At 39.1% G+C, this 14,091-nt stretch overlaps 1 protein-coding gene across 1 annotated transcript in view; it reads right to left on the minus strand.

Annotated features, from left to right (window-relative positions):
* The window catches only part of CFAP299 (cilia and flagella associated protein 299), a 565,449-nt gene that overhangs the window by 531,097 nt on the left and 20,261 nt on the right, over nucleotides 1-14,091 (minus strand). Inside the window, exon 2 of the mRNA XM_035004699.1 lies at nucleotides 6,756-6,886. Coding sequence (XP_034860590.1) covers nucleotides 6,756-6,886 — 131 coding nt within the window. The remainder of the gene's footprint in view (nucleotides 1-6,755; nucleotides 6,887-14,091) is intronic.

Below are 14,091 nucleotides of genomic sequence, written 5' to 3' on the forward strand. Positions count from 1 at the left end.
ATCAAAATTGTTGAAATGCAGCTAGAACAGTGTCAAGAGGGAAACAGATAGCATTAAAGTTCATATTAGAAAGAAGAAAGGTCTAACATCAATATCTAAGATTCTACCTTAAGACACTAGAAAAAGAAAAAAACTAAACCCAGTGCGACCTGAGGGAAATGATAAAGAGCAGAAACCAATGAAATAGAAAACAGAAAAATACTAGAGAAAAATCATTATAGTTCAAAAGCTAGTTCTTTGAAAGTATTAGTAAACTCCCATATAGTTAAATCAGGATCAACTTACTAATATGAGGTATGAAAGAGAAAACATCCCTACAGATTCTACATATATTAAAATGATTTAACACAATATGAAATTTTTCTGCCTATATATCTGATAGACAAATGTAATGAAAAAATTATCTGAAAGATACAAACTACAAAATCTTATTCCGAAAGAAATATGTAAACTGAACTTCCCTATTATCTACAAGAAATGAAATTTATAGTTGAAAGTCTTCTCACAAAGAAAATGTCAGGACTAGGTTTCACTGGTAACTGCTACCAAACAGTAAGGAAGAAATAATATCAACTCTACACATAATTTCCAGAATATATGAAAGAACAAGTAAAACTTCCCAAGGCATTTTATGGGACCAAAATTATCCTGATACAGAATGAAGAAAACACATTACAAGAAAAAAATATATATATCCATCAACTGGAGAATGCATGAATGCACAAATTGTTGTCCATCCATAAAATAGAATATTACTCAGAAATAAACAAGAACATACATACATGCAACGTCATGATCTCAAAAGCCTTAGTGAAAAAACAGCTATATACTATATGATCCTATTGGTAAGACATGCTGGAAAAGGCAAAACTCTAGGGTCAGAAACCAGATGAGTGGTTGTCAAGGAATGGAAGGAGGGCATAAATATAAAGGGGTATGAGGAAACTTTTTGGACTTATAAAGATATTAGCATCCTGATTGTGGCAAGCATCTCACTACTATGTATATTTGTCACAACTCATCAAATTAAACAATTTAAAAACATCAATAAATCTGATTTTCAAAAATGAATTATAAATTAAAGGACTTGCTGCCTGGCTTCAAGAAATATGGTTAGGTGATTGCTTCCAGTTAACTTTCTTGGTCAGCCTCAACAAATGAGCAGATGTCGTGCTGTTCTCAGGATGGCCTCTGCAAATCACTAAGCAAGACAACGGTTCTAAGATCAAATAATCTCCACCAAATGTGGGATCCCTTTAACAGATAATCTGCTTTGCAAACACTCCACTGACCTGAAAGAGACTTTGCCAGGTGAGCATCAAGGTCTGACACCTGTCCCTGTCTAATTTTGCTTCCACCCTTTTCTTTTCATGTTTTTTACTTTCCAGTTAACCTTTTGAATTAACTCCATCTTTGTGCCTGCTTCCTAGAAAGGCCAGTCTATGACAGACTGTCCCTGGAATAATCTGAAAAAGCAAGCAGTAAAATGGGCTTTGAGGACTATATCTCTCACCACGAGCCCTTTATAATGAGATCCACAACTCTTGAGGTAAGTGGTGTGTAGACAACCCCAGCACGAGGTAGTGATCCAACTGTTAAAACATTCATTCACATGTGGAAAACCCCAGATCCTATATAATTAAAGCGGAATGCCCTAGCCAATGGGGATGATTCAGGCATTTGAAATGTATGGGGAATGATATAATGTAATAACAATGCAATTGCATAAATAGTTGTGCTAAATTGCACTGATGCCCTGAAGGTTGATAATGCAAAGCTGAGGGCAAGTAACCAACAACTGTAACCAATTAAAAAAAAAAACAAAACTTTTTTTTTGCTAGCTTACAAAGAAGTCCTCATGCAATGGTCAAGCACAAGATGAATCCAGCACAGGATTTGATAGTCTCAATGGCTAGTCCAAAGATGCTTGGACGGTTAGCAGGGTCAGGTCTGTTACAGCAAAATCAGAATTTTGATTAAGAAAACCCGGCATCCCGACACACAACTGAGTAGATGTTCCCGAAGATTCGGACCTCCCCAGACCTTTTCTCCATCTTCTGAGCATGAAGAAGTGATCTCAAACTCTCACCACCACCAGCAGCAAAACAGAAGGAAAATACAGAGGTCTTTCTCCCACAAGACAACATGTGTCCACCTCAGGAGATGTCCCCAATTCCACTTCTGGCCCTCAGGCCTATAAACAAGTTAAGTCACAGCCAGGGACAAACAATGTTAGGTCTGATAAGAGAGGAAAGGGACATTACCCCAAAGAAGCTGCAAGACCTAGACAGCACATATAAGCAGGACCGGGAGATAAATCTAGACCAGGAAAGCCAGAAATAAGACTGAATATATCCCATTTGTTGACTTGCTGCACCCTCTCAGAACACAAGACATAGCATTTTGGTAAGGACCCCAGAAGATGGTGCTAACTCACTGCTAAGGTTGCTCCAAGAAACCAGAAACAATGACCCACAATGACTAGAGTTGAAATGCCTAAATTGCAGAGACAGAATTTTGAGGAAGGGATTAAAGGCTCAGAAAATTGGGCAGGCTAGAATGGACACCAGAGGATTATGGTCCATGGAAGGACCCAGAGAATACCTAGTCACCAAGGTCATCAGAAATACACTGGTCAGAACAGAACCAAAATCACTAAGAAAGAAATTCAGTGGCTCTCCTCTGCAGGCCAGGGTGAATACAAAAGAGCATGTCAGGGCACCTGAGTTGGACTGAATATCCAACTCTTGATTTAGGCTCAGGTCATGATCTCGGACTCTCTGGGATCAAGACCCACATCAGGCTCCATGCTCAGCACAGAGTCTGCTTGTCCCTCTCACTCTGCTCTTCCCCCACCCCCTGCTCCCATTCATTCTAAGATAAATGGATAAATCTAAAAAAAAAAAAAAAGAAAAGAAAAAAAAAGCATGTCATAGACGTTAGCTTGCTGAAAGGAATGGAAATAATAGTGCCTTAAATTAATACTAAATATACCCCAAGAACCCAATATTCAACCTGTGTCACAAACAGTTAAGGTCCTTCTCTCCATCACCTGCAGAAATAAACGGAATTTCTCACTACAAATGGAAATTCTCTGGAACTTATGATGGCGATTCCTCATTAATGTACCTTGGCCAGACCCTGGAGAGAAGAACATTCTGTCTTGACAAAAAGTTCACCAGCTAAACTATACCCATTCCTTCTTCCCAACATTTAAAGCCTCTGCCTTATGGTTACCATACCAGCTGCCATGAACCTTAGTTCAGGACAGGTGAGAGATGATGTCTACATGATAATAAAGCAGAGTTGGTTTTGAAGCAAAGGCTGTGGGAACTAGGAAAATGCAGAGCCCACCCACCAGTACCACCACCACCACCACCACCCCAGAAAATGTGGAAGTAAGCGTAAGCGACACAGCTTTAGGGGAAAAAGTCTTAGCAAGGGAACAGGAATAAATTAAGACAAAGAGGTAGAGAGGATGATTTATGAAGGAGGGGAGTTTGTCACAGAATTGAGGCAAAATAGATGTGTCCATCTTCACATCCTTCTTTGCCTGATTAACTCTTATTTATCCATTAAGAGCCATGTTAGCAGCCATGCCTTAAGAAGAGCTTTCCCTGTTCTTCACATTCCCTAAATCTTGACTTCAGTGTGTCACTACGGCAGCTACGACAGAATGCATTCTTTTCTGTTGTAATTGTTTTTATTGAGCTATAATTCACATACCATAAAATTCAAACTTTTAAGGTGTATAATTCAATGTTTTAATATATTTACAAGTTGCACAATCCTCTCCAATATCTAAGTCTGGAATATTTCAACACCCCAAAGAGAAGCCCCATAGCCATTAGCAGTCATTCTCCATTCACCATTCCTTCCAGCCCATGGCAACCACAAGTCCACTTTCTGTCTATATGCATTTACCTATTTTGGACATTTTATATAAACAGAATTATACAATATGTAGTCCTTTTGTCTGGCTTCTTTCACTTAGCCGAATGCTGTCAAGGTTTATCTATGTTGTAGCATGTAAAAATATGTACTTCTCTCCTTTTTATGGCTGAATCATATTCCATTGTGTCTATATGCCACATTTTTTTACCCATTCATCACGTGATGGACATTTGGATTATTTCCACTTTACAGTTACTATGAATACTGCTGCTATGAACACTGGTGAACAAGTTTTTAAGTGGACCTATGTTTTCAGTTCTCTTGGATATATGCCTAGGAATGGAATTGCTGGGTCATATGGGAACCCTGTGCTCAACTTTTTGAAGAACTGCTGAACTGTTTTCTATTTTATATTCCCACCAGCAATGTAACTGTCTTTCATTTATCTAGCCCTCAAATTTCTTGAGGGCAGGGACTATCTTATGTTCTACCATATCACCAGCATTTAGCAACAGTGCCTAATGCAATATGGTTGTGTATGAGTATTTGTAAAGTGAATGACTGAATTAAAAGCCCAATAATTTTTTTCTACCTTATGCCTTCTTTTGGAGAGATACTTATCAAAATACCACTTCATCACAATGCTCCCTCCCAATACCTTTAACTTTCTTCTCTCCAGACTCCTTCCCCTCTGAAACTAATCTAAGTAAATAACATACTCTTAGGTACCGGCACTTCTTGAGATGGGTGATCTATGATCACCAAACCGGAGAATTGGGATCTACTCAGGACTGCTCACCTGCACATTAGAGAAGTTAATATAATATAATCTGATGGCAGAATCAAGTGTTTCCAAATTGGCACCAGTTAGCAGACAAGCAGATATTCATGTATATTTAGGGAGCAAAGTGACTCCCACATGGGGCCAGAGGCAACATATGGGGCCCATCCCATTACAAAGGCAGCGGAGAAGCTCTGCAGATGAAAGGGCCTTCCAATTCTAGCAGCTCTGGGTGGGGATTAGCCTCCCATGATTGGTACTTAAGTAGCCTGATGATTTCCAGCTCTGGCCAGTTAAAGAGATTATTGCATAGAGTAAATACTCACTTTGATCCTCAAACACAAAGTGGACATGCGCACTTACACTTTAAACATGACCAACTTCTCTTGATATGAAATAGGGACACATCTCTAATAAAATATGAATATACATTAATTCCCTGTAAAATCTCACAAAAATCTCTCCACTTCTGTTGATAAGCATTTACTGATATGGAAAGAGAAGACTCCCCTGATATTTTATATAAGATGCATCACATTGTACACATATACTTTGCATCATTCCATTTTTTTAAGAATAGAAGTCGTGTGTAACTATGTTGAATAAATTCTCAAATTTTTATATAAATGACCTGCAGTAAGCAGAATGCCTACCCCAAGGATGCCCATGCCCTAATTCCTGGAACCTGCAAACATGTTACATTACATGGAAAAAGAGACTTTGCAGATGTAATGAAGGTTATAGACCCCAAAATAAGGAGATGATCGGAATAATTTAGATGGACTCAGTGTGACCACATGAGCCCTTAAAAGGAGAGATCTTTCTCTGGCTGGAATCAGGAAAGATGTTGCAGAAGGAGAAGTCAGAAATGTGAAGGGTGAGAGAATTTCGAACTACTCTTGCTGGAAGGGGACCATACGGAAAGCATGAGGACAAATGTGGGCAACCTGTAGGACCCACAGCCCAGCACCCTAAATGACAGCAGACAAGGAAATGGGGACCTCAGTTCCATAATCAAAAGAAACTGAATCTGGCCAGCAACCTGAGTGAGTGTGGTAGCATATTCATCCTCAAAGCCTCCAGATCAGGGCTCAGTCCAGCCAACACCAGGATTTCAACCTTGTTATGTACTGAGCAGAGGACCCAACTGAGCCACTGTCCTCTTGACTTCTGACCCAAAGAACTATGAATAAATACATTCGTGTTGTTTTAAGCCACTGAGTTTGTAGTAATGTGTTATGGCAGCATCAGATAACTAATATATTACCAAATGTCAGTATATTAAATTCCAAAATTCCATAGTAAGGAAACACAATAACCACTAGAACAATCAATTAAAATTGCACACTCCTGGAACCAATTCACGTTCCACTACCAAACGTTATTTGTTGTGATAAATACATGGGAGATTTCTACCCATAATTATGGGGTAGTTTTTAAAATTGTATCTAAGAATAATATTCCAATTTCTAAGTAATTGTCTTCTCCAACATGTATAACTTTAGCATTCATTTTTAAAAAGTAAATAGATAATTGCTTTGTCCCACCTTTCATATTGGCTTATCAGTTCATACAGTTCACTATAGGTGTACATGTCTTTTATAATATATTTGATTAGATTCCTATTTCATGTAACCCTATATTAGTCACATTAACAAAAGCCAGTGACTGTTAATAAAGTTGAAGGAATCAATGTTTTCAAAAACTTAAGTACATAAATGATGTCAAAGATTTATAGCTCTCAAAAGTACAAAGAATTCTAAAGCAAAAGTCACTTACATTTTTAGTATATAACATAAAGCCAATAACATTGACTTACTTTTTAATAAGACTTTATTAGTCTAATGACCGTATTTTGGTATTTATGTTTCTTAAATTAGTAGCTCCAAGTTGCACGTGGCTTCTTGCAAGCATATCACAGTTCCTCCAGGTCCTGATCTGAAGAACACACGCTTTGGATATTCCAAGTTCTACCTGCTCCAGCCAATGTTTCCAAATTACAACAATGCCAGTGAAATTGGACTTTCCCAGAGACTCTATAATATGATATAAAATCTAGATGTGGAACACAGACACTTACTTTTTCTGAGTTCTTTCAGCCAGCCTTGCAATCTCTATTGCTGCCTTCCTTGCTTCAAAATCTTCCCTTTTAACCACCTCTCCAGTCCCTCGGTAGCCTAGCTCCACCAACTGGCGGGCCAGGCCTTCATCCTATAGAGAAAAATAAATTTTAGGATTTGCACACGAATTAGACATCTTATTTTATTCGATGTATACTGAATAACTATTTTAAATGAAAATCAAATTTATTTTTTAAAAATGAGACATATGAGATATGAAAACTTAGAATTCTTTCTAACAATACTTTCATAAACATCGGATTTATCACCCCTTTCCCACAGATGTACAATAAAGAAAAAAAAGGAAACAACATCAGTCACTAAATTTTCTCTAAGGGATTAAAGGACAAAAGTCTGTTATTTTTAATCCATTTATGAGAGCAGCTGTAGATAATTAATAGAATATCTTTAAAACAATAAAACTGAGACAATTGTACTCATACAAGACTTTGAAAAAACCAATTGCACAAAAAGAGAATTGGGTTGCTCCCATAAAGTGCAACATTTCAGAGACTTACTTCCTTGAAGTCAATGAACTGATGACACAGAGCATTAAAACTTCAAATACAAAATAAAAACCAGATGAATTTCCTATTTAACTGGAAAGATCTTGTTTCCATATAATGTTGGTACCAATAAAGACAGCAAAGTAGAAACCCAGAAAGATGACAACAAAAAAGCTTCAAGCTGAAAAAAATTTCCCCACAATCCTTTAGCCCTTTTATATTTCAGCTACTTTAAGAAATGTCTCACACATTTGTGTCGCTTACATAGCATATTCAAAAAAGAATACTGCTTCCCCATAATCTGAAGAGGTGTTGTTTTATATGAAGTTACTGATAGAAGGACTAAAGTATTACATAAAAATATGTATATGTTAATAATGTTCCTTATATTATCATCTTGGTTAAATATGAAATATTTGAAATACAGTGAAAACAGCATACATTTTATTGTTAGAGACACTTACTTAATACATCACTGTGGAATGCAAGAACCATCTGACAGAATTAAATGAGAAAATGTAAGATGCCTGGTTAATAATCGATTCAGCCCTTAGAGGCTGGTTTAAAATTCAAACCAATGGGAAGAAAACATTTAGACATTATCAGCCTAGAAACGTGCTACTTTCCTTTGCTAAAAATTAAAAGCAAATACAGTTGACTCTCAAACAGCAAGGGTTTGAACTGTGCAGGTTCACTTACACACATTTTTTTTCTCAATAAATATACTGGAAAATTCTTTAGAGATTTGTAACAAATTGAAAAAAAACTCACAAATTAATTGTGGAGCCTAGAAATAGTGAAAGAATTAAGAAAAAGTTACTTGTGTCATAAATGCATAAAATATATATAGACACTAGTCTATTTTATCATTTACTACCCTAAAAGATACCTAAATCTATTATAAAATGTTAAAATTCATCAACACTTACAGATTGTACACCATCTTTTCATTTTTCATTCTGATATCAGTTACACATACAACATCTACAGCAATCTGTATCCTCTAAGACAATATTGAGGTAGGTACTGACAGACGATTCGTCTTGTAAAGAGTTGATGTAAACTTACTTTAGATAAAACACAGTCCAGTACTGTAAATGTATTTTCTCTTCCTTTTGATGTTTTTTTTTTTAAGATTTTATTTATTTATTTGAAAGAGAAAGTGAGAGAGAGAGATCGTGAGCACACTCACATGAGCGGGGAAAGGGCAGAAGAGGGAGAGGGAGAAGCAGATTCCCCGGTGAGCGGGCTCCATCCCAGGACCCCAGGATCATGACCTGAGCTGAAGGCAGATGGTTAACCCCCACCCAGGAGCCCCTCCTTATGATGTTCTTAACATTATCTTTTCTCTAGTTTACTTTATTGTAAGAATATAGCATATAATACACGTGACATACAAATATGTTTTATGTTGTCTCTTCAACTGTTTATGTTCTCAGTAGGACCTCTGGTCAACAGTAGGCTATTGGTAGTTAAGTCCTGGGGGACTCAAAATTTCTCCACAGATTTTCAACTGCTTGGGGATCATCGGTGCCCCAATCCCCTTGTTGTTCAAGGGTCAACTGTACGGAACTCTGTGTAGTAATGGGGAGGCATTTGCCAAGCTAATAGAGTGCAAAGCACCAGGCCTTGGGAGGGCTATGTGCCTTTTTTTCTGACTCATTTCCCTGCTTATTATACCAGTTAGTCTAGGCTCTTCGGTGAGAAGCACAAAACTAAGCAAATGCCTCCACCTAGTGGAATTAATATTTAATAGAAAAAACAATGAAGATTTTGGATTTGATTTACAAAAGAGAGCTGTTTTGAGTGTAAGTTTTCATAAATATATTGTTAAAAGTGAGCATATGGGAAGAACTCTCAGCTAAACTCTTGAGACTGTGGGGTTTTTCTAGAAGAATGTAAATGACTTGTAGTCATCACAGTATTTGATATAATGAAGGCGATTAAAAAGTTGCCATTATTAATTCCATATATGGAATGAATGGTACATTTCTGTGTGCCTTTCCTGGGCCACACAAAATCATTTGAATAGCTCTGCACTCATCTACATTAATGTATATTGCAACAAACAGCAAGATCTACTGAGAAAACAAGTAGAAAGCTGAAGTTGGTTGCCTCACCAACCATTACCACTAATAGAATCATAAATCATCTGTCTACTTTAAAGGGTCAATTATCTTTAAAGAAATTATCCTTAAAGAAACCTGAGAAACAAAATATTTTTACTTATTCACATATTTAGCACTTCTGATGCTTTATTCCTTTGTGTAGATCCATGTTTCCCGCTGATATGATTTTCCTTCTACCTAAAAAACGTTCACATTTCTTGTGGTGTAGGTCTGCCAACAACTAATTATCTTGCCTTTTGTTTGACTGAAAAAATGGATTTCACCTTAATTTTTGAAAGATATTTTTGCTGGGTTAGTGCTCCAGATTGACTTTTGACCTTTCAACACTTTAAAGATGTTACCCCATTGCCCCATGCCTCATATTACCTCTGAGAGGTGGCTAGTCTTTCCCGTCTGTTTTATTTTACATAATGTGTCCTTTCATTTTAGATTCCTTTAAGATTTTTTTTTTATCACTGGTTTTCAGCAATTTTAAGATAGTCCTTGGATTGGTTTCTTTGTGTTTATTTTGCTGGGAATGCACTGTACTCCTTGGCTCTACAGATTTATAGTTTTCACAGAATTTGGAAATTAGCCATTATTTTTTCAAATGTATTTTATTCCCTACTTCCCTGGGATTCGACTTACATTTTTTGGAAGGGCAAAAAGATTATCATTTTCTATAAAACTCTATGGTTTTGACTATAATAGTTCATCTTAGTAAAAAATAGGTTATTAGCCATGATAATCCAAGTATGTAAGTAAGGCAGTAATCTTGTATTGTCAATGCTTCTTCCCTCATATGATTGAGTCATTGATGTTTGGAGGCCAGTGGTTTGGAGCAGGTTAACTATAAAGAGGCATCGTGCAGAGCAGAACCCAGAGATGGCTCACCCTTAAAGGGAAGGCTTCCTTGCTACACATGAACCATAAAACATGTGGCAAGGCAGAGGCCACCCAAGTGGGCAGCAAATGTCTGTACAAGACTTAATTCTGACTGCATGACTATTCTTCTGGGACAGACGTTAGACATCTCTCAGCTGCTGGGAGAGATGTTTGGCCCCAAAGATGTGGATTGGAACGGTACCTTCCAGTTGCTGTGGTCTTGGACCTTGGCAGAGTTGGACTGGGACTCGAGGGTTCCATCCCAGAAGCCCGCAAAACTGCCCAGGGTCATACTGATTTCTGGAAGGCTACAGATCTGTGGTCTGGCATGCACAATTCACTCCCCAAACAGATTTGGGGCTGTCCTGTCCCCAGTCTTTGGGCCAGAGCTCATGCCCACCCCCAGCCTGGCTGCACCCCTGGGGCAAAGTGCCTCCCACACTGTTCCTCTAGTGGGGTAATGGTGAGTGGTAGATGAAGATTGGAATTTGGTGTTATGTGGGATGAGCCAGACTCCTAACAGTTGAGTCTGGAACAAGGGGTAGCCAGCATCTGGAGCACTGAGGTATTTCTCATCAGAAGAAAGAGAGAGAGATAGAGAAAGGAAGGAAGAGGGAAAAAATGAAGGAAGGGGAAGGGGAGGAGGAAGGAAAGAAGGGAGGGAGGGAGGGAGGGAGGGAGGAAGGAAGGAAGGAAGGGTGGGTGGGTGGGTCTATGGCCACTAGAACACTTGACGTTGCCCATAGGCTACTGAGGCTCCCGTAGCTTTTGTCTTTTGTTATTATGTTGTATATTGCTGGAAAAGAGTTATTATTATAGTTCAATCTTAGATTTCTTCAACTAAACTCACTGATTTGTTCTAAAAGGGTTCCAGTTTAATTTTCTTGTATTCTCATGGCAGATAATTATACCGCCTTTATAATAATATTCTGACTTCTTCCAAGTATTTATGACACTTTTCTTTCATCATAGCATTGCTGTGGTCAGACTACCAATAAAAAGTTAGAGTACTCACAAACATTTTTACCATGTTTCTATTCCAGTGCTAAACTTTCCAAATGTTTAACCGCTGATTATAAAGTTCACAAGTGACTGCTATATACTCTTCATCAAGTTATGACATGAGTTGAGAATTTTATCCTATGCTTTTTCTGCAACTATAGAGACTATATTTTTTCTTTTTAAAATTAATGTCTTGGGAAAATATATAAAGAATCTGCTTAAGTTGCAAAATCAGAAAAGACCAGTAGGTGGTTTTAGAAGTCCCTGATTTCCGGCGCCTGGGTGGCTCAGTTGGTTAAGCGACTGCCTTCGGCTCAAGTCATGATCCTGGAGTCCCTGGACTGAGTCCCACGTCGGGCTCCCTGCTTAGCGGGGAGTCTGCCTCTCTCTCTGACCCTCCCCCCTCTCATGCTCTCTATCTCATTCTCTCTCTCAAATAAATAAATAAAATCTTTAAAAAAAAAAAAAAAGAAGTCCCTGATTTCCCCCCAACAAAAAGACTTTATTTTTCACTCCCATTTGAATGTTAAATTACCTACTTTACTCAGTCCAGGCAGGAAACAGATGACACACTTAAATGGAATAAGTGAAGGAAACTGAGTGGCTAAGTTAATTAACAAAGGCATAGACAGGGTTAAGAAAAATCCTAGAGAGATAATGAAGCACCCTGCAGCTAGCTACAGCAATAAGCTATTAAAAGTCACTAACTAGTCCAAATGAGGTAAGAGGAAGGGGCAGTTAATAGAGCCCAGGGAAACAGCTGTAGGACTCAACCCTAAATTGTGGCTTTTGAAAGAAAATATCCATTGCTAACCTAAGGCACAGTATGGAAGGAATGGAGTGGGGGGAGGGGACAACTACCTAACCTCTCCCTTTTGGCTTCTAATTTCTTGCTGGCGTCTCTTTGGTTGGACCCAACTGGCCAAAGGAAAAGGGGGCCCAGTTGAAGCAGTCAACAGAAATCAACTTCTTGGGACAGAGAGCAAGCTGGCAGAAGGTAGATCTCAAGGGCCAAACAGAAAATATCTAATACAACCAGGGAAAGAATTCTAGGTTCAAAATAAAATTTTCCAAAACTTTAAAGATACTACTCCATTTTCTTTTAGGAATCACTCCTGGGAATGCAGTCTAAGAGCAAACTGACTTATAAGTAAGAACTTGACACTCCAAATTATTTTTTTAAGTTGGATAAAATAAAATGAAGAGGATACTGAAAAGATGGCGGAGGAGTAGGGGACCCTATTCCAACCAGTCCCCGGAATTGAGCTGGTATCTACCAGACCACTCTGAACCCATGAAATCAGCCTGAGATGTAAGAAGATAGATCTGGATCTCTACAAACAGAATATCACAGGCAGTTGGTTTTGAGGTATGAAGCAGGGAGCCGTGATTCCACCGGCACATATCTGAAGATAAACAGAAGGGGTAGGGAGCCGTTGGGATCCTACATTGCCAGTGAGTGACAGCCTCCCGCACTGGGGACAGGGCACAGACTTACATACCTGTAGTGGCAGGGAAAGGACATTAGGGGCCACAGGTACAAACTGGGGGTGACTGGCGGTTTTAGAAGCACAAAGGGCAGAGACATGCCCCCAGGCCCCGACCTGGAGGCGAGGACTGGGAGCCCTGATGAGGGGCGCACAACCCAGGACGCTGCAGTTTATAGCAGCACAGACAGAAACGGAGATATTGTGGCCCGGAGAGCTCAATGAAGAACAGGCTGCGATCTCTCTGCTCTGAGGCAGAGGGTTGGAAAGGGTCTCTTCTGCTCTCTCGGAAGAGACGCGGAAAGCCGCCAGAGAACAAAAGCCCCAAAAAACAGGTTTTCACTGAGCCCATCCCCCCCTGACAGGGGGCAGGGTGACTCTGCCCAAACAGGGTTGCCTGAGTAACAGCACGGCAGGCCACTCCCCCAGAAGACAGGTTGGGAGAACAAGAGGCCAACAACCCTAAGGTCCCTATAAAACAGGTGCATCTTGCTTGGGTTGTGATCAATAATTTGGACTCTGTACCCTCAACCACCCCTCAACAGAATGACTAGGAGGAGGAGCCCCCAAAATAGGAAAGACTCAGAGACTGTGACTTCTGCCACAGATTTACAAATGGATACAGATATAACCAAGATGTCGGAAATGGAATTCAGGGTAGCAGTGGTGAACACAATAGCTAGAATGGAGAAATCAATTAATGGCAACACAGAGTCTCTATGGGCAGAAATGAAAGCTGAACTGGCAGAACTTAAAAATGCTATCAATGAGATCCAATCTAATGTAGATAATCTAACAGCTAGGGTAAGCAAGGCAGAAGAATGAATTAGGGATCTAAAAGACCAACTGATAGAAAAGAAGGATAAAGAGGAAGCCAGGGAGAAATAACTCAAAATCCATGAAAACAGAATCAAAGAAATAAGTGACACCATGAAACGTTCCAATGTCAGAATTATTGGGATTCCTGAGGGGGTGGGGAGAGAGAGAGGACTAGAAGATATATTTGAGCAAATCGTAGCAGAGAACTTCCCTAATCTGGGGAATGAAACAAACATTCACATCCTAGAGGCAGAGAGGACCCCTCCCAAGATCAAGGAAAACAGGCCAACACCCCGGCATGTAATAGTACAACTTGTAAATCTTAGAACCAAGGAAACCATCTTAACAGCAGTTAGGGGGAAGAGATTCCTTACATACAGAGGGAAGAACACCAGAATAATGTCAGACCTATCTACAGAGACCTGGAAAGCCAGAAAGGGCTGGCAAGACATATTCAGGGTACTAAATGAGAAGAACACACAGCCAAGA

This window comes from Mirounga leonina, unplaced genomic scaffold, assembly GCF_011800145.1.
Source record: "Mirounga leonina isolate KUSES-001 unplaced genomic scaffold, KU_Mleo_1.0 Mir_129, whole genome shotgun sequence".
In the NCBI taxonomy this organism is placed as follows: domain Eukaryota; kingdom Metazoa; phylum Chordata; class Mammalia; order Carnivora; family Phocidae; genus Mirounga; species Mirounga leonina.